The 25,107-nt window shown below is 47.9% G+C and overlaps 1 protein-coding gene across 3 annotated transcripts in view; it reads right to left on the bottom strand.

The window, feature by feature from the left end:
• Positions 1-690: 690 nt before the first annotated feature.
• Positions 691-25,107, bottom strand: part of LOC117191854 (techylectin-5B-like) — a 196,789-nt gene continuing 172,372 nt past the window's right edge. For all 3 annotated transcript variants that reach the window (XM_033396622.1, XM_033396621.1, XM_033396624.1), the window contains one exon: positions 691-1,166. In XM_033396622.1, the coding sequence (XP_033252513.1) occupies positions 975-1,166 (192 nt within the window). In that variant the 3' untranslated portion in view covers positions 691-974. The remainder of the gene's footprint in view (positions 1,167-25,107) is intronic.

A 25,107-nucleotide genomic window follows, 5' to 3' on the forward strand; every position in this document is an offset into this window, starting at 1 on the left:
CGGCGGATCAATAATAAACTAAACTTAAGGTACCCGGGCCCGTCGCAGTTCCAAAGAAACGCTGACATTGCCCCTCGTGCCTGGTGTCCGATGCAGGCTGGCATCCGGCGGTCTCGGCGGCCGCGCTCCCACGGTCAGCGAATCTGCCTACTCAGCGATCTTGCAGACATCGCTCCGCCGAGTGGCCAATTTGGCTAACATTTGTTAACTACTCCCGTGGCCGTCCTCTGTCAAGCTCAAGTTCTTTAGCACCTGCTGGATGGCGTCGGCTGTTTCCTTCCGCTGCTTGCGCCGCAGTTGCCAGAAGATTCCGGCTATGATGGCGCATATGGGTACGCCTACGGCTACGGCTATCACGGGCCAAGTGACAAGGCCCGTCTGAACTTCAGCGATGCGTTCCAAATTTTCCTCGCTGAGTTTGTAGAGGTATGGCACGCTCAGCAGAGTTTGGTGCCGGGTGGCGTTGATTCTCGTGGCCGCTGCCACACCTGGGAGGCTTTTCGGCACGCCATTGAAGTTGGTGTGCGTAGAACCATTGATATAGGCGAACTGATCAAAAGTCACCAGGTTCGTTCCCGTAATTCAGCGTTCCGGGCCATTGTCGATGCCCTCATATACTTCGACGATTGGGGGCCAATCGTTGAGTTGATTGGTACTTAAAGCTGCTGTTAGTTAAAAAATATTTAATTCTTTTAAGCTTTTAAGCTATTTGTATTTATTTTTCTATATTTTCTTCCTTAGATTTGTGCTGGTGTGGTTATTATATTGTATAATATGTATATGTATAAATTTCCTTTTCTAACTAGCTAGAATGTTCTATGATAGTAAATGTTCAATTTAGAATATGAGCTGTACATATGAGAATTATCTAACAGATAAATTATTTCAATTAATTAATCTACAGTAAAGATTTAAAAATAAGTTAAAATGTTTTTAACACAACAACAAAATTGGAGAATATGTTCTTCAATTAACTAAACAGAAGTTACCAGCATTGACTGTGGTTGCGGTGCCCGGGGACGAATCATCATCGTGGCCTTTTTTAGTGTGTAATCCCAGCCTCTCCAACGAAACCAGACAATTCCCTGACGAGCAGTTAGGTCTTGGGGATCATGAAGGTATAGTCCATTTAATCCACGGCCACAGGACTTCCACCACCAGCCCCCCTAAAAGATAAGAGCAGATATTTCAATTTTTGATTTATTATTAAACAAGATTATTATACCCGATACTCAAAATAAGTATTGGGGTATATCAGATATGTGGTAAAAGTGGATATGTGTAACGTCCAGAAGGAATCGTTTCCGACGCCATAAAGTATATATATTCTGGATCAGCATCAATAGCCGAGTCGATTGAGCCCTGTCTGTCTGTCCGTCTGTCCGTCTGTCCGTCCGTCCGTCTGTCCGTCCCCTTCAGCGCCTAGTGCTCAAAGACTATAAGAGCTAGAGCAACGATGTTTTGGATTCAGACTTCTGTGATATGTCACTGCTACAAAAATATTTCAAAACTTCGCCCCGCCCACTTCCGCCCCCACAAAAGGCGAAAATCTGTGGCACACAATATACGAAGATACGAGAAAACTAAAAACGCAGAATCGTAGAGGATAACTGTATCTTCTAGATTTCACACCCCCTTCCGCCCCCGCAAAGGACGAAAATCTGGGGCATCCACAAATCTCAGAGACTATTAAGGCTAGAGTAACCAAATTTGGTATCCGCACTTCTGTTAGATCTCACTATAAAACGTATATCTCAGAATTTCGCCCCACCCCTTCCGCCCCCACAAAGGACGAAAATCTGTTGCATTCACAATATTGCACACTCGAGAAAACTAAAAACGCAGAATCATAGATAATGACCATATCTATCAGATGGCTAAATCTGGATCAGATCGGATCATTTTTGTAGCCAAAAGCAAGAAATCAATTTGCAGTGGCTACGCAGCGCCCGACGTCACGCTCAGACTGATTTTCTGTCTCTCTCGCACGCATTCTTTGTCGTGTCGTTTAATATAAGCGGCGTCTGCCGGAGGAGAGCCATACTGACTAAGTATCGTGTATAAATGTAGAGTTGCGGTCTCCGCAGCAACTCACAACGTTCCCCCTCGTTTACTTTTATTTTGCATAAAGAGCCGTAGTTTTGATAAAATAATCATTTTATTAACTCTCTAATCGACCTACAATCTTATAATCTATACCTACTGCAAAACATAATTGAATTATTTATTTCATGCGTCGGTAAGTAGTGGATTTTGTTTTGTTGCTTTTTGTAAGTACCCCCATTACATTTAACCCGATCCCATCTCGTAGAATTTTCTATGTTCTCTTCTATTGTCCAAACCTTATTAACTCTTTCTTTTACCTCGATCCCTAGATTTTCTGGGCAGTAACGCTCTCTTTTCTTAGCTCTTGCTGTAACCGCTCTCCTATCACTTTAACTAATTCCGCTTAAGCATTTGTCTGGGACATTGGTATGACAACTTGTTGTCTGGAAATTTTGTTTGTTTTCCTTTTTTAAATATGACTTCTATATTTTCCAAAGCGGCAAATTTCTCTCTAACGGCTGGCCCCGTCACCTCATCTTATAGCCTCCATAGCTCTCCCTAGTCAAAATCAGCCCAACGTGAAATTCTCATCTTCCATACACAAAACACAATCTACTTCTCTTATAGTAACAGAATGTTAGAGGATTACGCAGTAAGCTCAGCACTATTTTTCGGGATTGCGCGGCATTTTCATCCCATGTTATTGTGTCAGGTCGATCTCGACGTGCAGGTGGGGACTAGAACATCACTTCGGAATATTTCACAGTCTAGGTCCCTTTCTTATCCTATTAGATTTGGAAAATCCCTTTTGGTTCACCAAAGAGTTATCCAGTGTAAAAAAATTAAGACCAGACTTTTTAAAAAATTTCAAGAAGTTGGTTCTCCAGTTTTACAGTTTCGTAAACAGTAAGCGTGGAACGTCCGCACACCCATCCTTTCTATCATTTCTAGATGCGTCTTCATCAGGCATTTGCCTGATCAGGCAATTGCATATCTCCTTGCCCAAACTACCTACCAACAACCATGAGAGCTACTCTGCTCAGCTGTTCCCATACGGTTTACCAAGGTCGAAAGGCATTTTCTGTGACTTTACCTCCGCGCCTGTAACCTCTCTGCAAATCGCTTATATCTCCACCTCCGCATGCATTTATGAGGCCAATAATATATTAGAGTTCACCTCTTTTATCATGAAATTAAACTTACCGATGAATGTTATTTACCCCGATTTCAGTAAATCATTCAATTCGGTAATCATCCAGTACTAGGACATTTCACATCACTCTCGCTTGCAATCCGATCGGCTCCTTACACCCGGCGAGCCCCAACGACATATAACAACAACTCTTTCTTCGGTAAGTAATAATAAGTTTTAAGGTTAGTTAGAATAATATGGTGAACACTTTATTCGTAATTATGAGTTATTATAAACCACAAGGCTAACACCAAGTATATTGTGGCAAATCGGCGGATCAATATGAAAATATAAGGAAGTGACTGAGACCTTATTCTTTCCCGCAGAAACGAATACTATAAAAACGTTTGACAATGAAGTAATTATACAAGCAGTTCCGCAGAAACGCTGACATTGCCCCTCGTGCCTGGTGTCCGATGCAGGCTGGCATCCGGCGGTCTCGGCGGCCGCGCTCCCACGGTCAGCGAATCTGCCTACTCAGCGATCTTGCAGACATCGCTCCGCCGAGTGGCCAATTTGGTTAACATTTGTTAACCTGCTGGATGGCGTCGGCTGTTTCCTTCCGCTGCTTGCGCCGCAGTTGCCAGAAGATTCCGGCTATGATGGCGCATATGGGTACGCCTACGGCTACGGCTATCACGAGCCCAGTGACAAGGCACGTCTGAACTTCAGCGATGCGTTCCAAATTTTCCTCGCTGAGTTTGTAGAGGTATGGCAAGCTCAGCAGAGTTTGGTGCCGGGTGGCGTTGATTCTCGTGGCCGCTGCCGCACCTGGAAGCCTTTTCGCTGTACTGTTAAAGTTGGTGTGCGTTGAACCATGGATGCAGGTGACCTGGTCAGAAGTCACTATGTACGTTCCTCTGATTCGGTATTCCGAGAAATTGTCAATGGTGACGATTGCATACGCGGCGTTGATTATTACGATGCCGTCATCTACTTCGAAGATCGGCGGCAAATCGTTGGGTTATGTGTCCCAATGGGCTACTGCTCTGGAATGCAGCTCTTGGGCACAGTTGTTCGTCGGTGCTGCTTTGAAAAAGGCAAGGTTTGGGAGACTTTTGCATGACGTTACTGCATTCTCTGGCATTCGGATTATTTCCCCACTATGGGCGACAGGAAATATAGTTATTTTCGTACAAATGTAAGGTCTAGGCATTTCGATTACGAATATTATTAATTCTTTATTAACTAAGTCACTCACATTGGTTGCGCCCATTAATTGGGATACGCTGATAACGGTAGAGCTTTTATTCAAAATCTCTTCCAAGTCGTCGCTATTAATGATAGACGGTTTGATGATGTTTTTATACCCGATACTCAAAATGAGTATTGGGGTATATTAGATTTGTGGTAAAAGTGGATGTGTGTAACGTCCAGAAGGAATCGTTTCCGAAGCCATAAAGTATATTTATTCTTGATCAGCATCAATAGCCGAGTCGATTGAGCCCTGTCTGTCTGTCCGTCTGTCCGTCCGTCCGTCCGTCTTTCCGTTCCCTTCAGCGCCTAGTGCTCAAAGACTATAAGAGCTAGAGCAACGATGTTTTGGATCCAGACTTCTGTGATATGTCACTGCTACAAAAATATTTCAAAACTTCGCCACGCCCACTTCCGCCCCCACAAAGGGCGAAAATCTGTGGCATCCAATATACGAAGATACGAGAAAACTAAAAACGCATAATCGTAGAGGATAACTATATCTTCTAGAGTGCAAAATCTCAACCAGATTGTATAATTTTTATAGCCAGAATCAAGAAAACAATTTTATTCTTTCTCGCTCTGTCTCTCTCTAACACACGGTTTCATGGTCGGTTTTGCCAATTGCAAAATATGAGTTCAAGGATCTCAGAACCTATAAGAGCCAGAGCAACCAAATTTGGTATCCACACTCCTGTGATATCGGACCTTGACCATTTTGTGTCAAAATTTCGCCACACCCCCTTCCGCCCCCGCAAAGGACGAAAATCTGGGGCATCCACAAATCTCAGAGACTATTAAAACTAGAGTAACCAAATTTGGTACCCGCACTTCTGTTAGATCTCACTATAAAACGTATATCTCAGAATTTCGCCCCATCCCCTTCCGCCCCCACAAAAGACGAAAATCTGTTGCATCCACAATATTGCACAATCGAGAAAACTAAAAACGCAGAATCATGGATAATGACCATATCTATCAGATTGCTGAATCTGGATCAGATTTTGTAGCCAAAAGCAAGAAATCAATTTGCAGTGGCTACGCAGCGCCCGACATCACGCTCAGACTGATTTTCTGTCTCGCTCGCACGCATTCTTTGTCGTGTCGTTTAAAATTAGCGGCGTCTGCCGGAGGAGAGCCATACTGACTAAGTATCGGGTATAAATGTAGAGTTGCGGTCTCCGCAGCAATTCACAACGTTCCCCCTCGTTTATTTTCGCCAAAGTGGTGGCTATCATAATGTTTTGTAATTCAAGCGTCAGAATTATATTTCTTTCTTCCTGCTAACCTTCAACAATTGGTTGACGGTTGCAGTGAGGGCATTAATCTGTGTCTGGGTTTTCAAGTTTACGGTTATTTTTCTATTTTTAAGATTAAAATGGGGCTAAAAATACTTGTTGAGGGGCCTAGTAAAATTGAAAAAATATAAAAACTTATAACCATAACTTAAAAAAAGTTAACTCCTTATCTACCTCAAATTATCTTTGTGGACCAACCTCCTTCTTATAAGAACAGTAGTCCCCAAATCTGCTTCTACCTTTTCCTCGAGAGTTTTAGTTAGTTTGTTTCCTAACCTCCTAACTAGGACTTTCTCTCCCACTTCGAACGACCTGTTTTTCCTGCCTGGGTTGTTCCTATCAAGCTGTTGTTGCGCCTTCATTAACCTCAACATTATTTCCTCCCCAAGGTCACAGCTGAACCACATCAACGGGTGTTCTGTTCGTGACCGAGTGGACTGTCCGGTTGTACTCAATAGTCGCTAGAATATCTTGCTCAACCGTAACATCGACTTGGCGTTGAAGTTTTAAGCATCTGGCAATTTCTAGTAGGGTGCTGTGGAAGCGTTCCACCTAATTGTTTGATGTGCTGTGTAGCGGGGGGGCATTTGCCACATCAATGTCGAACTGGTTCTTTAACAAAGACCAAATAGTCTCTGACTTAAAGGCTGCCTCATTGTCACAATAAATGGTTCTGATGTTTGGGAAGATGTTTACCAACTGCAGGATCGGTATCTTTACGTCAGGGATCGTGCGCGAAGCCACTTGCTGTGTAATTGCAAATTTTGAGAACTTGTTGACCGCAGTGAGAAAGTGTTTTCCTGTGGTGGAGAATATTTCAATGTGAATCAATTGGCCTACCCTTGCTGGTATTGGTGTTACTTCTAATTCCTGCTTCCTAGGGTGTCTATCGTATTTTGCCTTTTGACCTAGCCTGCAGTTTGTTACTACTTCTGCCGCGATTGTTTCCATTTTTGGAATCATCACGTTTTCCTGGGCTGCTCTGTGCGCCCGATTGTGTTCGGTGACTACTATTTCCCTTCGCTCCGTCATTGGTGATGCCCGTCACCAAGGCCTTGCAATACCGGAATTTTGTGTCCGGGCAGGCTTTAACCTGCTCATTTTGCACAAACGCCAGTATTGGCAGGGTGCAGTGGATGGAATTAACGACCCCAGGCTGTACTACTTTCTTGATGGAGTCAATTTTGTGACGTGATTTTTCCGAGAAGAGATGCGATGCTGCTTTGAAGGGGTACTTGATTCTTCCAGAATTATTTGGTTCCTGAAGCAGATCAACGGTTTGTCAACAGCTTCGATTACAGAAGTAAGCGAGGCCTCACTGTGGATTGTAGCTGCATCTGACCGACTCCGGCTCTCTAAAACATTAATGCTTTTTCGCGACAGTGCGTCTGCTACATGATTGTCCCTGCCAGGCTTGTAGAAGACCTTTGTGCCACACTCATCAATCCGCGCTTTCCAGCGATTTTTTTTTGAGTTGGGATTCCTGTCGGAAACTGCAAAAATCAGCTGCTGATGGTCTGTATAGATGTTTATGTCGCTCTTTCCTTATATGTAATGGCGAAGTGTATCTAGTGCCCAAACTATGTCCAACAACTCTCGTTCATTGGTCGCGTAGTTCACTTCTCTGTCTTTCAGGGTCCTAGATATCATCGTTATCGGCCTGTTCTTTTGCGACAGCACCACCGCAATGGATTAGGCATCACTGGTTAGGTCAAACGGCTGGTTAAAGTCTGGGTAGTGGATAATAACGTCTTCCGACGCCAAAATGTTCCTCAGCTTGTCAAAGGCCTGTTTTTGTAACTCGTCAAAGCGAACAGGAATGGATTTCGATCGCTGTTTGCTGACCCTACGATTTTCTCCCTTTAAAATGCTGGTGATAGGTCTTGCTATTTCAGCACAGTCCTTTATAAAACACCTGTAGTAGCTGGCCAAACCCAAGGATGGGTTAAACTGGCTAAACCAAGGGCACAAGGTTGTCTAAATTTTTGAATGGCCTTAACCTTATCAGGGCTCGTTCTGTTGCCATCGGTTGACACGACGAATTCTAGAAATTCAACCTTTTCTTTAAAGAATTGGGATTTCTATTTTGACAACCTCATGTTTGCGTCATGGAGGCTGCTGAGTACAGTGTCAATGTCCTTGACATGCTTTGTCTCGCTCTTCGAAAATACGATGACGTCATCGACGTACACGTAGCATATCTTATTGATATGCTCCCGCAACACATCATCGATGGACCGCTGGAAAACGCTTGAAGCACTCTTTAGGCGAAATGGCAGACGGAAAAATTCATATTTACCTCTGTTTACCGAAAATGAGGCCTTCTCACGATCGCGTTCAGCTAGCGTGATTTGGTGGTACCCCGATTTTAGATCAAGGGTTGTAAAATATCTGGCCTTCCCAAATTCGAAAGTATCATGGAGATACTAGGCATCGGGTATTTGCCTGGTATGGTTTTTGTATTTAGCTTGCGGAACCTATGACTAACCTACGACTAACTGGGAAAGGGTACATTTTTGAGTAAATTGGCTCTTCATCTTCGGTTCTGATCGTGGCAACTATAGCCGTGTTAAAGGGCAGCATTTCGTTTGGATCTGCAAAGGCCTTTAAGCGACTGGCCATCATTTTGAGAAATTGACGCTGGGGCACTCGTGGAACACGATCTTTTCAGTTTCATTTCCGAAGTGAAGTCTTTTTGTCCCCAGGTTAATATTGGCGCCAGCTTCAGTTAATGTGTGAAGCCCTATGATGCCATCGATGGTTGCAAATTCTGACAAGATGAAAGACAGGCTTTTTATGCCGAAAAATGTAAGGAAGCACTTTTGCTCGTCTTTATTAAAGCCGTGCAGTGATTTCACGATGAATGGGGCCTCCACCGGAAAAATTCGATGAAGTTCTCTTAGCGGTTTGATGTAGTTCTTCGCAGCCCCGGTGTCTATCAGGAAATTTAATGTTCTCCACGCTACTGTTCGTGTGATGAACGGGAGCAGGGACTCTCCTCTAAAAAATTGACCGTATCACTATCGTACCCTGCGCTATTTTCCTCGTCAATCTCAGCCACTGCCTCCTGTGCTAGCTGCTCATACTGTTGTTCGTATTGGTCTGGGTCTTCCTGAGCGAGGTGATTAACCCTCTGCCTGCGCTGGTCAGAGAATCTCTGGGATCAGCCGGTCTCTTGAATGCCCTCTGTTGGTGACCGTACGTCCGTTAGGTTCCGTCTGAGGCCTGTGATAAAGACCGGAGGGCGTCAGCCCTATGTTTTTCGTTAAGATGCTGTGCCTGTGTGGCCTCTTGTGATATAATTGTTTTTTTTTGTAAGAAGGGTAAGTTTTTTCTCAACCTCTTCATAAAACTGTACGATGGACAAGCCGCCCTGTCCAAGCGTGGCGAGTTCCTGTTCTAGCAGGTGCAGCGGACGTTTGTCCGAATACGTGAAATCGAGGCGATCATCAATCGATCCAGGCGTTCCACACCGGCTTGAACAATGCTAAGAGCGAGTCAGCGGGGTCTCTAATCTTATTTCTGATTATGAGGACCGCTTGGTAGTGTCTTAAACTACCTTTGTACCCCTCGTACAGCATATAGGAAGCCTTTGCCGCTTGGCGCCAGGAAACGTACTGCTCCTGGGTACCGTGGAACTCTGTAAGTGTTTTCACCGCATCCAGAGCTTCCTCATAGACCACCGCTCTATCTAAAGTAATCGGCTCGAAGGCCTTGGCCTCGGGTGCCGTAATTATCGCTGCCTGCAGCTGGCTGGTTACCATCTGCAAACGCTGTTCAAATTCAGTCTTTTGTACCTCCAGTGCAGAGCCGACCGCCGCGGACGCAATGGCTTGGAGTTGAGCAGCGTCGTTTCCCTGCTCGTTTCCCCGGGCCGCGTTCAAAATTTAGGCTAACATTGTCTAAAAGTTCTAATAAATCGTTATTGTTATGATGAATACACATGTGCGGGTTTTTTTTTACCGTTTTTTAATGTGCTAAGTCTTTGTCGTAGGTTAGTTTTTCACTCAGACTGCCGTCAAATTTGGTTTCCTTTATGAGAGATCTGAGATGTTGCCCACCGACAACAATGTAATTATATGGCGAGTGTAAAAATAAAATTTCGAATTTCGGCTGAATGATTTTGGATGTAAACAGTTTTTATTAGCTAGCTCAGTTTCTTCGTTTTATTTTTTATACCCGATACTCAAAATGAGTATTGGGGTGTATTAGATTTGTGGTAAAAGTGGATGTGTGTAACGTCCAGAAGGAATCGTTTCCGACCCCATAAAGTATATATATTCTTGATCAGCATCAATAGCCGAGTCGATTGAGCCCTGTCTGTCTGTCCGTCCCTATCAGCGCCTAGTGCTATTTGGTGTTAATCTGGTTGTATCTTCTTAAATTGTAGTGGTTATCCAGCAGGCCATCTCATATGTTTCTTCCTGTCTATCGTCGCCGCTGCTCAAAGCCGTCTGCTCTGGTGTAACAAATTTCTTGTGCTACTTTTTGTCTCCGCACTCCTTAGTTTCAGATTTTTCGTTCTCACTTCTTTTTTTTTAATTTCTTTAACTCAATACCTTTTCGATTTTATAGCGGGCGTTGTCTCCGCACTATAGTTATATCCCGAGGGCGGTTCACTCTCGTTGGGCGCCAGTAATAATAAGTTTTCAGGTTATTTAGAATAATATGGCTAAATAATAGCTACGATATGAGTTATTATAAACCACAAGGCTAACACAAAGTATATTGTGGCCACTCGGCGGATCAATAATAAACTAAACTTAAGGGCCCGTCGCAGTTCCGCAGAAACGCTGACATTGCGCCTCGTGCCTGGTGTCCGATGCAGGCTGGCATCCGGCGGTCTCGGCGGCTGCGCTCCCACGGTCAGCGAATCTGCCTACTCAGCGATCTTGCAGAAATCGCTCCGCCCAGTGGCCTATTTGGTTAACATTTGTTAACTTATATGTACGTGTATTTTCTTTATTATAAGTTATGCTAGGGCTTAGTACTAGATAAGACAATATACAGTCTTAACTATGGTCTTCCACCACAATCGGGGCTGTCGCTGGGTTATTGCTGTTGATCAGGATCAATTTGACCCCAGCGTATACCTTGGGGCGCCACTCTAATACGCACGCCAAGTCTCTCCCATCGCTATTGCTTTCCGCATGTGGATGTGGATCACCACTCAATTAGGACTCACTCTGGAGGGCATGCGGCGCCGATTCTCTGTTCTCCGTTTATACACTTCCCTTCATTTTTTGTAACGGTACCACGTCAATTCTCACCGATAGGCGGATAGACCGATTTTGCACGCACGGTGACTCACACGCGAAAGATCCCGCGCGGCCGACGCCAGCCTCCTTTTAAAGCCCCGCCTTAACGGGACCTCCACTCGGCGTCGGTAACTTTCTATAGGGTGGTCTCGCGGTTTACGGCACCGCGCCTTATTTGGTCATGCGCTGGGCCACTGCCGGCCCGATCCCACCATATCGTCTGTCTCATTCGCGTCGTGCGAATGTCGACGACGCACAACGCACAGTGGGACATTTCGCCGTTTTTGCTTGCTAAATTAATAATTTTTGAACTAAATATATCTTCATGAAACAAACTGGCTGAATTTTTTTTCTGTAAAATTTGTAACGAACCTAAAAGGGTTCGACACAATCCTTCCCCGACATATTATAAGCATAAGACCCCGCTAAATTACAACATCTCACACAACACCCCGCATACATTATTTACCAACACCCCCTCTCCACACGTAGCCACCGATCAACACGCGCCGACTCCATAACGCTGACCAAAGACATCAGGTCACGCGGACTACCCCACTCCAGGCCAAGCCATCGGCCAAGTGCAGTCTTCCGGGTTCATCGACTGCGGAAAGATGACACCGCGAAAGTCTGCGACGGTCACCAAAAACGGCGAAGGGCACTCCGACGCGGAAGTGCACTTTCGAACCCGCAGACTCAGCAATACGGGCGTATAAAAAGACGACGACCAGAACCAGGAAACAACTTGCGAGGGCAAGGCCTTCGCCCATGAGACGGATCTTGCCGACAGCAGGAGGAAATGGCCCCACAGACGGTCATTACCACAGTAACGCCGCACAGATGGCAGAACGAATCCAAAAGTGGGGAATCCAGTTCGACGGGCAGGACGACCCACTGTCGTTCGTCGAACTACTGGAAGAGCGTGCCCTCTCGTACGGGGTAGACATGAACTACCTGCCGCGAGCCATGGCGGAGCTCCTCACCGACTCTCCTCTTCCGCACCAGCCGACTCCAGAGCGCCTCATGGGCCGATTTCCGCCAGGAATTCCTAGCCTTTTTCCTGCCTCCCCGGTACTTCGAGCAATTGGAAGACCAGATCAGGGACCGCAAACAAGCGGTGGGCGAACCGTTCAAGGACTTCGTCATCGAGCTCCGGTTGCTCATGCACCACGCCGGGTACGACGATGCCAAGGAACTTAGCCGGATCTATGACAACACCCCCCGGCTTACCAGCTGTACGTGCGAAGGCACGAACTGAGAAGTCTGACGCAATTAACAATGTTGGCCACAGAGTTCGAGAGTATCCAGGAACGAAACGTACCAGCGACCCTCATCCCCCCTCGACAACCACCCAGGTACACGCGGCCAACGGCACAACGAAACGAAAGCGGGACGAATCGGGCCCAATTCCGAAAGCCTCACTGGAACACCTCGGAACCCGCAAGGAAGCCGCACCAGGCCGGCGCTCCAGCACAGGAAACGGCACATAGAATGATCACCACCCCCATCGCCAACCCACACGCAGCCTGTCGACGCTGCGGAGAAGCTGGACATGTTTCTCGCGACTGCACCAACCCATCGATACTCTTCTGTTGGGAATGCGGCAGGCGCGGAAAGCGCACCGTGGGCTGTTGCCGCCGGGACCCGTCGGGAAACGACTCGCGTCACCAGCTGACACGGGAACAGCCGGGCACGACGCTTCCTCAGACAACCAACTAAGAAACCCGCTACAAGTACACGACGGCCGAAAAATGGCGAGAGTGACCATCGGAGGACGGCGCGCGGAAGCCACGGTCGACACCGGGGCGTCCCGAAGCTTCATCAACGCCGACCTAGCCCGCAAACTCGGCCGCGACAACGACCTGCGAGCCGCATGCGTCCCGATACGCCTAGCAGACGGCTCGGCTCGCGAGATAGCTCAGATCTTGCTAGCGCGCGTCAAACTAGACGAACAAGAGGTACAGATGCCACTCTTGGTACTACCCAATATAGTAGAGCAAGCCATCATAGGGATGGATTTCCTGTGCGCCATTGAAACCACAATACAATGTGGCACCACGCGCCTCCATCTCCAAGGCTCCCAACGCCCCATCCCAAACACGCCGATGGCCACCGCCAGCCAAGTACACGCCCCGGACCCACGAACTCGAGCCCTCCGCCCCCAACGAATTCCCCGCCACGACACGAGATAAAAGCACAAGGAATAAGGAACACAGAACCCACGGCCACGACGAGGCACACTAGCCCCAGGCCCACTCCGAGAAACCGAAAACTAAGCAAAGCAACGAAGAAAGCGAACCGGTCTTCCGAAGGCACCGACGCGGTTCCACCAACGAAGGGAAAGGAACCCAGGAGGCCCCGACAACCCGGCCCCAGCAACGACAGCCGCCACGCAGCAGCCAGGCGCCCGAGGTACCACCTCCGACCGCCACCCTGGCCTACGAACGCGTCGACACCGCCCTCGACGCGAAAACGACCCCTACGACACAGACCCACCCGCTTCTCCCGCGTCCTCCCAGGCAGGAACCGGGAAAGGCGATCACTGCGACACGAGGCACCCATCGGAACCCCGACGCACCTGGAGCCGACGCACCATCGATCGTCCCCGACATCATGGAACGCGTCCCGGCAACACCTCGTACGGCGCCGGCATGCGGCCCAGCACCACGCCTGGAGCCATGTCGGTGACCTTCATCGCCCAAACTAGCCGCTGGTCAAACGCTACGATGGCCATCGAGACCCGCACGTTCGTACATCACGCTGAGTGCAACGTCGCGCAAGCACCCCCCAGGACACACACGAGCCCCAAACTCATGATCGAGGCACCCGCCGTCGTCGCCAGCATAAGCGAATACACTCGCGAAGTCGAACCACCAAGCGCATTCGACACAACTATCCTCCCCGAGAACCCCGACCACACCTGCGACCCAGGAATCGACGACCCACCCGAGGTCGATTCGGAACGAATCGACGACCCATGGCCTCCCGACATCGCGCCGAAAATACGGGAATTTCTAGACGAGGAACTGCCAACACTCGCAGGCCTCCGAGGAACGACGGATCTAACGGAACACACCATCGTCATGAGGGACAACCGACCCATAAAACAGCGATACTACCCGAAAAATCCAGCCATGCGGCGGATCATCGATGAACAGGTCAACCAACTGATTGCTGAGGACCTAATCGAACCGTCCCGAAGCCCCCACAGCGCGCCAATCGTCCTGGTCCGCAAAAAGGACGGGAGATAGCGCATGTGTGTAGATTATCGGCAGCTAAACGAGCGTTCTATCCCGGACGCGTACCCGCTACACAAGATCAACTACATACTAGAGCGACTCCGAAATGCCCACTTCATCACGACCCTCGACCTGAAAAACGGGTATTGGCAGATACCAATGGCCCGCGACAGCCGGGAAGCCACGGCATTCACGATACCCGGCAGAGGATTATACCAATGGAAAGTAATGCCTTTCGGTTTACATTCCGCGGGAGCCACGTTTCAACGGACTCTCGACGCCGTTATCGGCGCGGACATAGAACCGTTCGCGTTCGCATATCTCGACGACATCGTGATCGTCGGGAAAAGCTTCACGGGGCACATGAACAAAGTGAAAAAAGTTTTCGCACGACTACGCAAGGCAAACCTACGGATCAACACGGACAAGTGTGCCTTCTTCCAACGCCGGATAAAATACCTGGGCCACATGATCAGCGAAGAAGGTATCCACACTGACCCTGACAAAATCGCAGCAGTAAAGGATCTGGGGCCGCCGACCAACCTGAAGGAGCTACGACAATGCGTAGGCATTCCCTGCAGACGGACGCAAGCAACCTTGGAGTGGGCGCGGTCCTCACCCAAGAGATCGAAGGGAAAGAGCGGGTCATCGCATACGTCAGTCGACGCCTCAACAAGGCAGAAGAAAACTACTCGGCCACCGACAAGGAATGCCTCGCCGTCATCTGGGCGATCCGAAAACTGCGATGCTATCTCGAAGGCTACCGATTCGACGTCATCACCGATCATCTCGCACTAAAGTGGCTGAATACCCCCGAGAGCCCTTACGGGAGAGTAGCAAGATGGGCGCTCGAACTACAGCAATACCAATACGACGTGCACTATCGGGCCGGCAACCAGAACGTAGTCGCAGACGCACTGTCAAGACAACCACTGGAGACCCTCTCCCGCATTGAGGAAGACAACACACCATGCACCTGGCTTAAACAAAGGATGCAACAAGTCCAAGACGAACCCCAGAAGTACCCGGACTACACGCACGAAAATGGGCAGCTATACCGCTACCTAGGACACGGAGCCGACGACGACGACCACATACCGTGGAAACTATGCGTGCCCAAACACGGCCGGACGAGAGTACTCCGCGAATGCCACGACGGACCAACGGCAGGACACCTGGGCGTCCGGAAAACCATCCTGAGGACAACACAACGATACTACTGGCCAGGACTACACAGAGACGTGCGACGGTACGTACAGGGCTGCGTAAGCTGTCAGAAGTTCAAAGCCACGCAGCGCAAGGCCGTGGGCAGGATGCTCACACGCAAAGCCGAAGAACCCTTCGCCACCCTGTGTGCCGACTTGGTCGGACCATTACCACGGTCCAAGCACGGGAACACCATCTTACTGGTATTCTTCGACACTTTCTCCAAGTGGGTCGAACTGGTAACCCTCAAGAAAGCGACAACAGCGAACCTCGAACGAGCCTTCAGAGAACGAATACTGAGCAGCTTCGGCGTGCCAACACTATTCGTCTGCGACAACGGGACCCAGTTCACCAGCCGATCGTTCAGAACATTCATGCGAAGCGCAGGCGTGGAGCTGCAACACACAGCCCCGTATTGCACCCAAGAAAACCCGACGGAGAGAGCCAATCGGACTGTGAAAACGATGATCGCCCAGTTCGTCGACGACCACCAGAATACATGGGACGAGCTCCTACCCGAGATGACATTGGCGATCAACTCCAGCGTCTCCGAGACGACCGGATTCAGCCCCGCCTTCCTCCTCCAAGGAAGAGAGCCCCGACTCTTCGGCGCCCTCTACGACGAAGTCACGCCCGGGACAGGAAGTACGCCAGAGACGGCCACCAGCAAAGCGACGAGGCTGAAAGAAGTATTCGCCATCGTCCGGAACAACATCCAGAGAGCCAGTCAAGAGCAAGGGAGACATTACAACCTCCGACGGCGACTATGGCGCCCCGCCGTCGGGTCGTTGGTACTACTACGCCAACACCACCTCTCAAACGCCGCCGAGGGCTTTTGCGGCAAAGCCAGCCCCGAAGTTCAACGGCCCCTACCGGGTCAAAAGTTTTTCATCGCCAAAAATCGCCAAATTGCAACATTGCGAAAGCCGGAAACTGAAGACCGCAAATGTCAACGACCTGAGAGATTTCCACGATCACGGGTCCGAAGAATCCACTGACCTACCTGAGAATGCTGACATCGACGAGGAAAGCAACGAGACATTAACCACGGCACCGCAGAGTCAGCAAAACCCGGGATACCCGGCCAAAAAACAGCATCGGCAAAAAGCGAGCCCGATGGCATAATACCGCCGAGAATACAAGCGCAGCGACCCGCGCGACCACCAATTAAGCGCTGACGCCAGCAAGAGAAGTAACGTAACGCTCACGACCGCGCGCCCATCCGCTGACGAAGCGAAGAGAACGCGGAAACCCCAACGCAGACCACAGAAGAAACCTCAAGATGCCGACCCACGAGTCCTCGTAACTCTCGCCGGGGAAGAAAGGGGAGGGTCTACCGAACCTAAAAGGGTTCGATACAATCCTTCCCCCGACATATTATAAGCATAAAACCCCGCTAAATTACAACATCTCACACAACACCCCGCATACATTATTTACCAACACCCCCTCTCCACACGTAGCCACCGATCAACACGCGCCGACTCCATAACGCTGACCAAAGACATCAGGTCACGCGGACTTCCCCCATTCCAGGCCAAGCCATCGGCCAAGTGCAGTCTGCGACGGTCACCAAAATCGGCGAGGTGCACCCCGACGCGGAAGTGCACTTTCGAACCCGCTGACTCAGCAATACGGGCGTATAAAAAGACGACGACCAGAACCAGGCAACAATTTGCGCAGAAACCTGGCTCAGAGTACAGACGTTGACCAGGAACCTACGGGAAACACCGGCGATCAGTCAAACTAAGCTAATTTAAAGTGCTAAGATTTATAATAAAGTGTCAAGTTATCAGAGTAATTTCCAATTGCGTAAGTTCATTCCAACTAGCCGAGGCACCGACACTACCCCACCCCGAGTCCACGCACGCCGTTTTGTATACACGACGAGCGACGCCCACTGTAGCCCCACTCTAGCCCCGATCCACCCCCTCTACGATAGGCCACCCCCGACGACACCCTTAAAGTTCCATCTACTTCTACAAATTTCTTGTGGATTGACCCCTGGACGTGACTGAGCCTACCTCAGCCTGAAATAGGTCCATCACAAGTTCTCCTTTACTTTCTGTTTAATGGCAGAAATATCTAATAAATTTAACATATCTGAAGAATAAATGCTTGCCGACTTATTTTGTGATTTCATGTATCTAATGGATGAAATATATGGATCTGAGGAGGCTTGTTGAAAAGATCTTGGTTTGTTCCTCGTTTCCTAAGCTTTCTCTGACATCTCTTGCGGGTATTTATTATACCCGATACTCAAAATGAGTATTGGAGTATATTAGATTTGTGGTAAAAGTGGATGTGTGTAACGTCCAGAAGGAATCGTTTCCGACCCCATGAAGTATAAATATTCTTGATCAGCATCAATAGCCGAGTCGATTGAGCCCTGTCTGTCTGTCCGTCCCTATCAGCGCCTAGTGCTCAAAGACTATAAGAGCTAAAGCAACGATATTTTATATCCGGACTTTTGTGATATGTCACTGTTACGAGAATATTTCAAAACTTCGCTCCACCCACTTCCGCCCCCACAAAGGGAGAAAATCTGTGGCATCCATAATTTTAAAGATACAAGAAAACCAAAAACGCAGAATCGTAGAGAATGACTACATGTTCTAGAATGTAAAATCTGAACCATATCGTATAATTATTATAGCCAGAATCAAGAAAACAATTTCATTCTTTTTCGCTCTGTCTCTCTCTAACACACAGGTTTCATGGTCGGTTTTGCCAATTGCAAAATGTGAGTTCAAGGATTTCAGAACCTATTAGAGCCAGAGCACCCAAATTTGGTATCCACACTCCTGTGGTATCGGACCTTGACCGTTTGGTCTCAAAATTTCGCCACACCCCCCCCCCTTCCGCCCCCGCAAAGGACGAAAATCTGGGGCATCTACAAATCTCAGCGACTATTAACGCTAGAGTAACCAAATTTAGTATCCGCATTTCTGTTAGATCCCACTATAAAACGTATATCTCAAAATTTCACCCCACCCCCTTCCGCCCACACAAAGGACGAAAATCTGTTGCATCCACAATATTGCAGATTCGAGAAAACTGAAAGCGCAGAATCATTGATAACGACCTTATCTATCCGGTTGCTGAATCTGGATCAGATCAGATCAATTCTAAAGCCAAAAGCAACAAATCAATTTGCAGTGGCTACGCAGCGCCCGACGTCCCGCTCAGACTGATTTTCTGTCTCTCTCGCACGCACTCTTTGTTGTGTCGTTTAATATTAGCGGCGTCTGCCGGAGGAGAGTCATACTGACTTAGTATCGGGTATAAATGTAGAGTTGCGATCTGCGCAGAAACTCACAACGTTCCCCCTCGTTTTTTCCTTGCAGTTTAAGATATTCAAAATGACACGTAATCTTTCGATAATGTCTGTGGATATTGACAGTTATTTCTGCAGTAATTTCGTTTTTCTCAAAGAATGTCAGTGATATGCTTCCATCGTATGTTTTTCCATATCCTTCACTTTGGCCAGAAAATCCATCAGAGTCCCATTTGCTGATCAATGTGAAATTTTGCTCCTTCAACCGTCACTTGGTTTTCTTCCGGCCTTGCCATCAATTTGGCATCTGTAATAGGTTTGTATTTGGAAAGAACATAGACTTTATGGTGACGTAAGGAGTACCACAATATTAAATACTTCTCCTAGGACATTCCCAACTCTGAAAACAACGCCAACGCCTCGTCAGCGGAGTACGACTTCGGTTGTGAATTGGCGGCGTGAGGATTCCAATCATTATCCTGTCAAATCTCACCGGGCTTGCCTTAGATACAGCTTTTGTTATATGCGACCTCTTGTTTTCCTTGTTGCTCGTATATTTAATTGACAATGCCTCCGATAAATGATCCGTACCTAAATAACATGTTGCATCTACAAGTTTTCGCTTTCTAGTATAATCTAAACACTTATTCAGGGCATTTGTTGGTCTTCCTTTTGCTCGTCCTCTGGACGTGGAGGCACTTTAGCATTTTTAGCACAGCTCTAAAGACTTTTGTAACGTTTTCTTGATCATCATCTGGTCTGATGAGCTGGTGAGGTGGCTCAAAGGGCGCCAAGCTGAGGCCACCGGACGGTTCGCAGGTACGAATAAGAGGACATTCCTAGGGAGAGTACCGAAAATAAGCAGCCCCGCACAGCAAGAGGGTGTTCGCGAAGCTGCAACACTTACGATGCGCTTGTGGTGCACACACTCCTCTATCCCTATACACTACCTACCCACATCCCAACCCGTGCCGAGAGTCAGCCTGGCTTGCGGCGCGGTATATAAAACTAGCCCAGTCGTTAACGGAGAGCTCAGGGACTTGGCAGCCCCTGTTCTAAGTATGCCTTATCCGGGCAACTTGGATCTCTACCCGGACGGACCGTAAACCTTCTATGCAGTTCGTCGGAAAAGAATGGAAGATTATAATAACTATCCCTATACCCTATTTGGTGGTTCTCTTGAGAGAATCACTCTGGTGGATGATCTTGGTATTATGTTAGACCCCAAGAATAAGTTTTCTGAACACATTTCTACCATGGTAAATAAGGCCATGGGCGTGCTTGGGTTTATTAAGAGGTGGTCAAAGGAATTTGACGGATTCTATATAACAAAGACTCTCTATACCTCTCTTGTTCGTCCGATCTTAGAATACGGCTCCTGTATATGGTGCCCTCAGTACAAAGGACACCAGGACCGTATAGAATCAGTACTGAAAAACTTCTTACTCTTTGCTCTGCGGGGCCTTAACTGGGATGCGGGTGTGAGACTCCCATCTTACTCTAGTAGACTGCTATTAGTAAACCTCCCATCCTTAGTTAACCGTAGAAAAAAGCTTGGTGTGATTTGTATGCACAACTTGATCAGGGGTGACATAGACAGCTGACAGACCTAGACATCGTCCATCAAAACCTTTGAAAGACTCGTCGGGCTGTAACTGAGGACAACTATACACCCTCACTTGCCTGACAGCACAGCATGCCTACCGGAAAGGAAATTCTACGGAAACGGCTCTTCATGAAGAGATGGTAAAGATATCTCTGCATCTCAAAGAGTACTCACTGATAGCCTTTCTCGATATTAAGGGAGCCCTCAACAACGTTGTGGACCGTCACTTGGTGATGCTCATTGATCATGATGCTGATCATCGATGGGATCGTCCGCCCAGTCAAGGTATGTCAACAGAAACACCCCACAAGGTGGCGTCCTGTCTCGTCATCTTTGGAACATAGCAGTCAACCAGATTCTATGTGACCTGGAAGGGGCGGCTGCAAAGTATTTGCCTATGCGGATGACGTTGCAATTATCTTCACGTGAAAATACCCTCAAACACTGTGCGACATAATCACCGCAAAGCTAGCGAAACTGTCGGAATGGAAATCCCTCAAAAACGGAATTCAAACTGTTCGGAGCAGCATCCGTTAATAACTCTAGTAACTCGCGCTCAGCCTGTGTACGCTCTCAGTGCATACAAGCACACACATATGTAAAGTTATTACTTGTTATAAGCCACTGCTTCGATCCTTCCTTCTGTCTAGTCGGTCGTTCCTATTCGAGGCAGTCGGTCAGCAGTACTCTTCGTCGCCAAACCGCCTAAATCTAAGTCCACGGCCACGGCCTCGAACAAAAAACAGACAAACAATAAACGCCAAATTGTAACCTTAAAAACGGAGCAATTTTTTCCTGTACATTTTCGAGTCAGAGTTGCCGAAAAAGCTCGGCAGCTTCCAACATTTTGGTGACCCCGACGTGATCGCCGTGGACTTGTCGTGTGTTAGTAGTGTTTCAAGTAGTTCGTTAAATCAAATTCGAAGGTTCAAAGTAACATTTGTCGAAAAGTAGCGAACCAAAGATCGTTGTGGCCGATCGTGGCAGTTCTAGCGACCCGCTATTCGTTTTCGCTTCTCTTTCGCCGTCTGTTTCGTTGCTGCGCAGCGCACAGAGTTCCATAGAGTTCCAAGCGTGGTCTCTCTCTCGAATTCGAACGTGAAACAGTGCTAAACATATCGGTCGTTCTCTTGTGCATAACTGTTGGTTCTTTTTCGGTCGTCGCTTCTTTGATTGTTGGATTGTTGGAATCATTGACGGAGCTGAAATCTAGTTTTACCAGTTTGGAAGAAGTGGATTTTGAGTCTATGTCCGGTGATATACCAGGAAAATTTTACTCGTCCATCCTATCTTTGAGGACCATTCTACAGAGTGAGTGGGGCAAGCTTTCGCAGCCCACGCATTGTTCCACGTTTCACATGAACCCAAGTGAATCCCAATTCATAATGTACATGGCCAATCGATCGCGCTTGCCACAGCTGCAGCTGCCAAAGTTCAGCGGAGCCTATACAGAGTGGACAAGCTTCTATTCCATGTTCACAGCTGTGATTGATAGTGAAGCTGAGCTGACTTCTATGGAGAAGTTACAGCATTTGCGGTCTTGTTTGAGCGGAGCGGCGTTGGACACCATTAGTTCGTTGGAGATGAGCGAGGCTAATTACAAAACCGCATTAGATATTCTCAAAAATCGATTTGCTAATAAACGTCTCATTCTACAGGCACACATTAGAGAAATATTTGGGCTGGCGCGTGGGGACTATTCTGTTGTTTCGCTGCGGGCGTTTAAGGACGCCGCCACCTCACATCTTCGCGCATTGGATGCGCTGGAAACTAAGGAGGAAATAGATGATTACATCATCGTCCACGCACTCTGGAAGTATTTGGACAGGCAGACTCAAGTTAAATGGGAAGCAGCGTCGTCGAATCACGATCTTCCATCCTGGGAGAAATTATCTGCCTTTCTGGAATAAAGATGTCGTACACTTGAAGGCATTCACCACTCCATGCAAGGGCAAGATGATCAGGTTGGCAAGCCAGGGAAAACCGTGAATACGCATTATCGAAAATCGTTGGTAGCATCGTGCGCTCATGTTTCCTGTGTGTTTTGTGAGGACACGAACCATTTGATTGCCAATTGTCAACGGTTCAAAACTCTATCGCCGAATGATCGTCACAAGGAAGCAAAGAGGCTCTTATTATGCGTCAATTGCCTATGAAAGGGTCATAAATTGAAACATTGTAAATTAGGTCCCTGCCGTACTTGCCAATCGAAGCACCACACTCTGCTGCATTTTCTTCCATACTGTTTCTTCATTTGAGCCGCAGCCAAATCATATCGCCATGATTGCATTGTCGCCGTACTCTCCGCAAGCTCATATATCCCAGCGTCCGTCTGAGCCTGTTCTATTAGCCACCGTCGTCGTTCTCGTCAAAAACAGCGCTGGAACTTTCATGCCATGTCGCACATTGTTGGACTCAGGCTCGCAATTGCATTTCGTAACTACTCGTCTAGCTAATCAGCTTCAACTGCGAAAAACCAAGCTGCTTACTGCAGTCTCTGGCATAGGAGATGCTATCTTCTCAACTGAAGGTATCTCGGTGGATCTCGTTCTGAAATCGCGGTTTTCAGATTTCACCACTAGCATCACTGCCGTCGTTGGCCAGAAGATTACGGACAGTCAAAATCGCGTCTCAATTAGCACTACTAATTTGCCTATACCTTTGAATATCCAGCTTGCTGACCCTTCGTTTCGTAAGCCGCAGCGGATAGATCTGCTGGACTTTTCTTTGAGTTGCTGTGTGTGGGACAAATTCAGCTGGCGCCTGGATTACCTGGTGGATTATCTGGTGGCGGGCACTTGGCCCCCAACTCCTCGTCGTTTATCGCAACCCAATCTTCGGATGACACCAATCACAGCACTCGACTCGATGACTCGTGAATTTTGGGAAGTGGAGCACATCTTTGAGCCAATCGCTCAGGGGAATACTCTGTCCCTTTGCCTATGAAGCGAAATTTAGAGTCCTCGGGAGATTCCTATTTGCAAGCAAAGCGGCGCTTGGAAAACTTGGAGCGCAAGTTCGTGCGTAATCCAGCTCTTCATGAAAAATATTCGGCATTCATGCAGGAGAACCGTCCCTCGATCATATGTCTCTGGTGCCCAAGGAAGATAGGCACAAGTGCAAGTGCAAGTGAGGGTTGTACTCGACGGCTCTGCAGCTACCAAATCTGGTCTTTCGTTAAATGATCTACTTATGTCTGGTCCCAACATTCAAGCCTATTTCACACACTCATCCGTTTTCGTACATTTTCCATTGCCCTTACAGGGGATATCGGTAAAATATATAGGTGTGTGCGCGTCTCAATGCCTGACACCATGCTTCAATGCATATTGTGGAGGGACTCTCTGGACGACGACATACAGACCTTCAAACTAAACACAGTCACCTATGGGACTAAGCCTGCATCGCTTTTAGGTATTCGAGCTATGCATCAGCTAGCCATGGATGAGTCTTCTTCGTATCTATTGGGGTCGGAAACCATTCTACACGACTTCTACGTAGAGGCCATGATATCTGGAGGCAACTCGGTCGAGGAAGTGCTAGATATTATGCGTCAAACCTAGGATCTTCTTGCTCGAGGGAACTTTCAATTGCGGAAATGGTGTTCCAATTCCCCTGATGTGCTTCGTAAAGTCCCAGAGGCCGAAAGGGTAAGTTTTCTGAAGCTGGATGATGACAGTGATGTAACCAAAGCGCTTTGGCTCATTTGCGAGCCCCATAAGGACAACTTTTTGTTTACATTTGCTCCTCAAATCGGTGTTGGCAAGCACACTAAGCGTTCGGTGTTGTCAACCATTGCACGGTACATTGACAACAGCGAAAATAATCATGCAGCGCATGTGGAGGGACAAGCTGCATTGGGATGAATGTCTTCCTCAGCCTTTGAAATCGGCCTGGACTGAGTTTTGCATGGACTTCGCTACTGTGGGTCACGCTACATTTCCTCGCTACGTACTTCAACCTAAGACCCGATTTGAATTGCATTGCTTCTGTGATGCCAGCCTCCATGCCTATGGGGCTTGTATCTATGCTCGTTCGTTTACGGATACCGCCGCTGAGGTTAATTTGCTTTGTTCGAAGGCTAGGGTTGCCCCACTGAAAACACTCACGGTGCCTAAGCTTGAACTATGCGCAGCGTTCTTATTGGCCAATTTGCTTCGCGAAATCAGGAAAATGGATGCCTTCGACTGCCCAATCATTTGTTGGTCTGATTCAACTGGGGTCCTGTCTTGGGTACGAGAGGAACCATCCAAATTCCACGTTTTTGTCTCTAACAAGATCTCGGCCATACAACAACCTACCAGGGGCATGGGTTGGCGCTATGTGCCAACTGAAATGAACCCAGTTGACTTTCTGTCAAAGGGAGCCACGCCTCAGAAGCTGTTGCATTCTACTCTGTGGATAAATTGTAGCATACAACGTATAGCGATACGCTATCATAACGAGCTGATCTTTTTGTAGCGACCAGAGGAGCACGCGCTGGTTACGGCTTCCATTTGTCGTCGGCAAGGGGGGTGAGGATTTACCACTGTGCTACCTACTCGCATTGGATACATATAATAATATTGATTTCGCGTGCTGTTTTACTCCCTAACACATGATCGATCGGACTGGCTATACTGAAAAGAAACTACTAAGAGTGGCCAGCTATGCACACATAGAGGATGCTCTGCAAAGAAAACAGAACATGCTGAAGTACGGGTTGCGCTGCTGAATAGCTGTCGGTGCAGCAGCGTTTTGCCCACCCTACCTTGACCATCTGGGCCGCAAAGCCATATTGGTGGTCGATGA

This window comes from Drosophila miranda (assembly GCF_003369915.1).
Source record: "Drosophila miranda strain MSH22 chromosome Y unlocalized genomic scaffold, D.miranda_PacBio2.1 Contig_Y1_pilon, whole genome shotgun sequence".
Taxonomy (NCBI): domain Eukaryota; kingdom Metazoa; phylum Arthropoda; class Insecta; order Diptera; family Drosophilidae; genus Drosophila; species Drosophila miranda.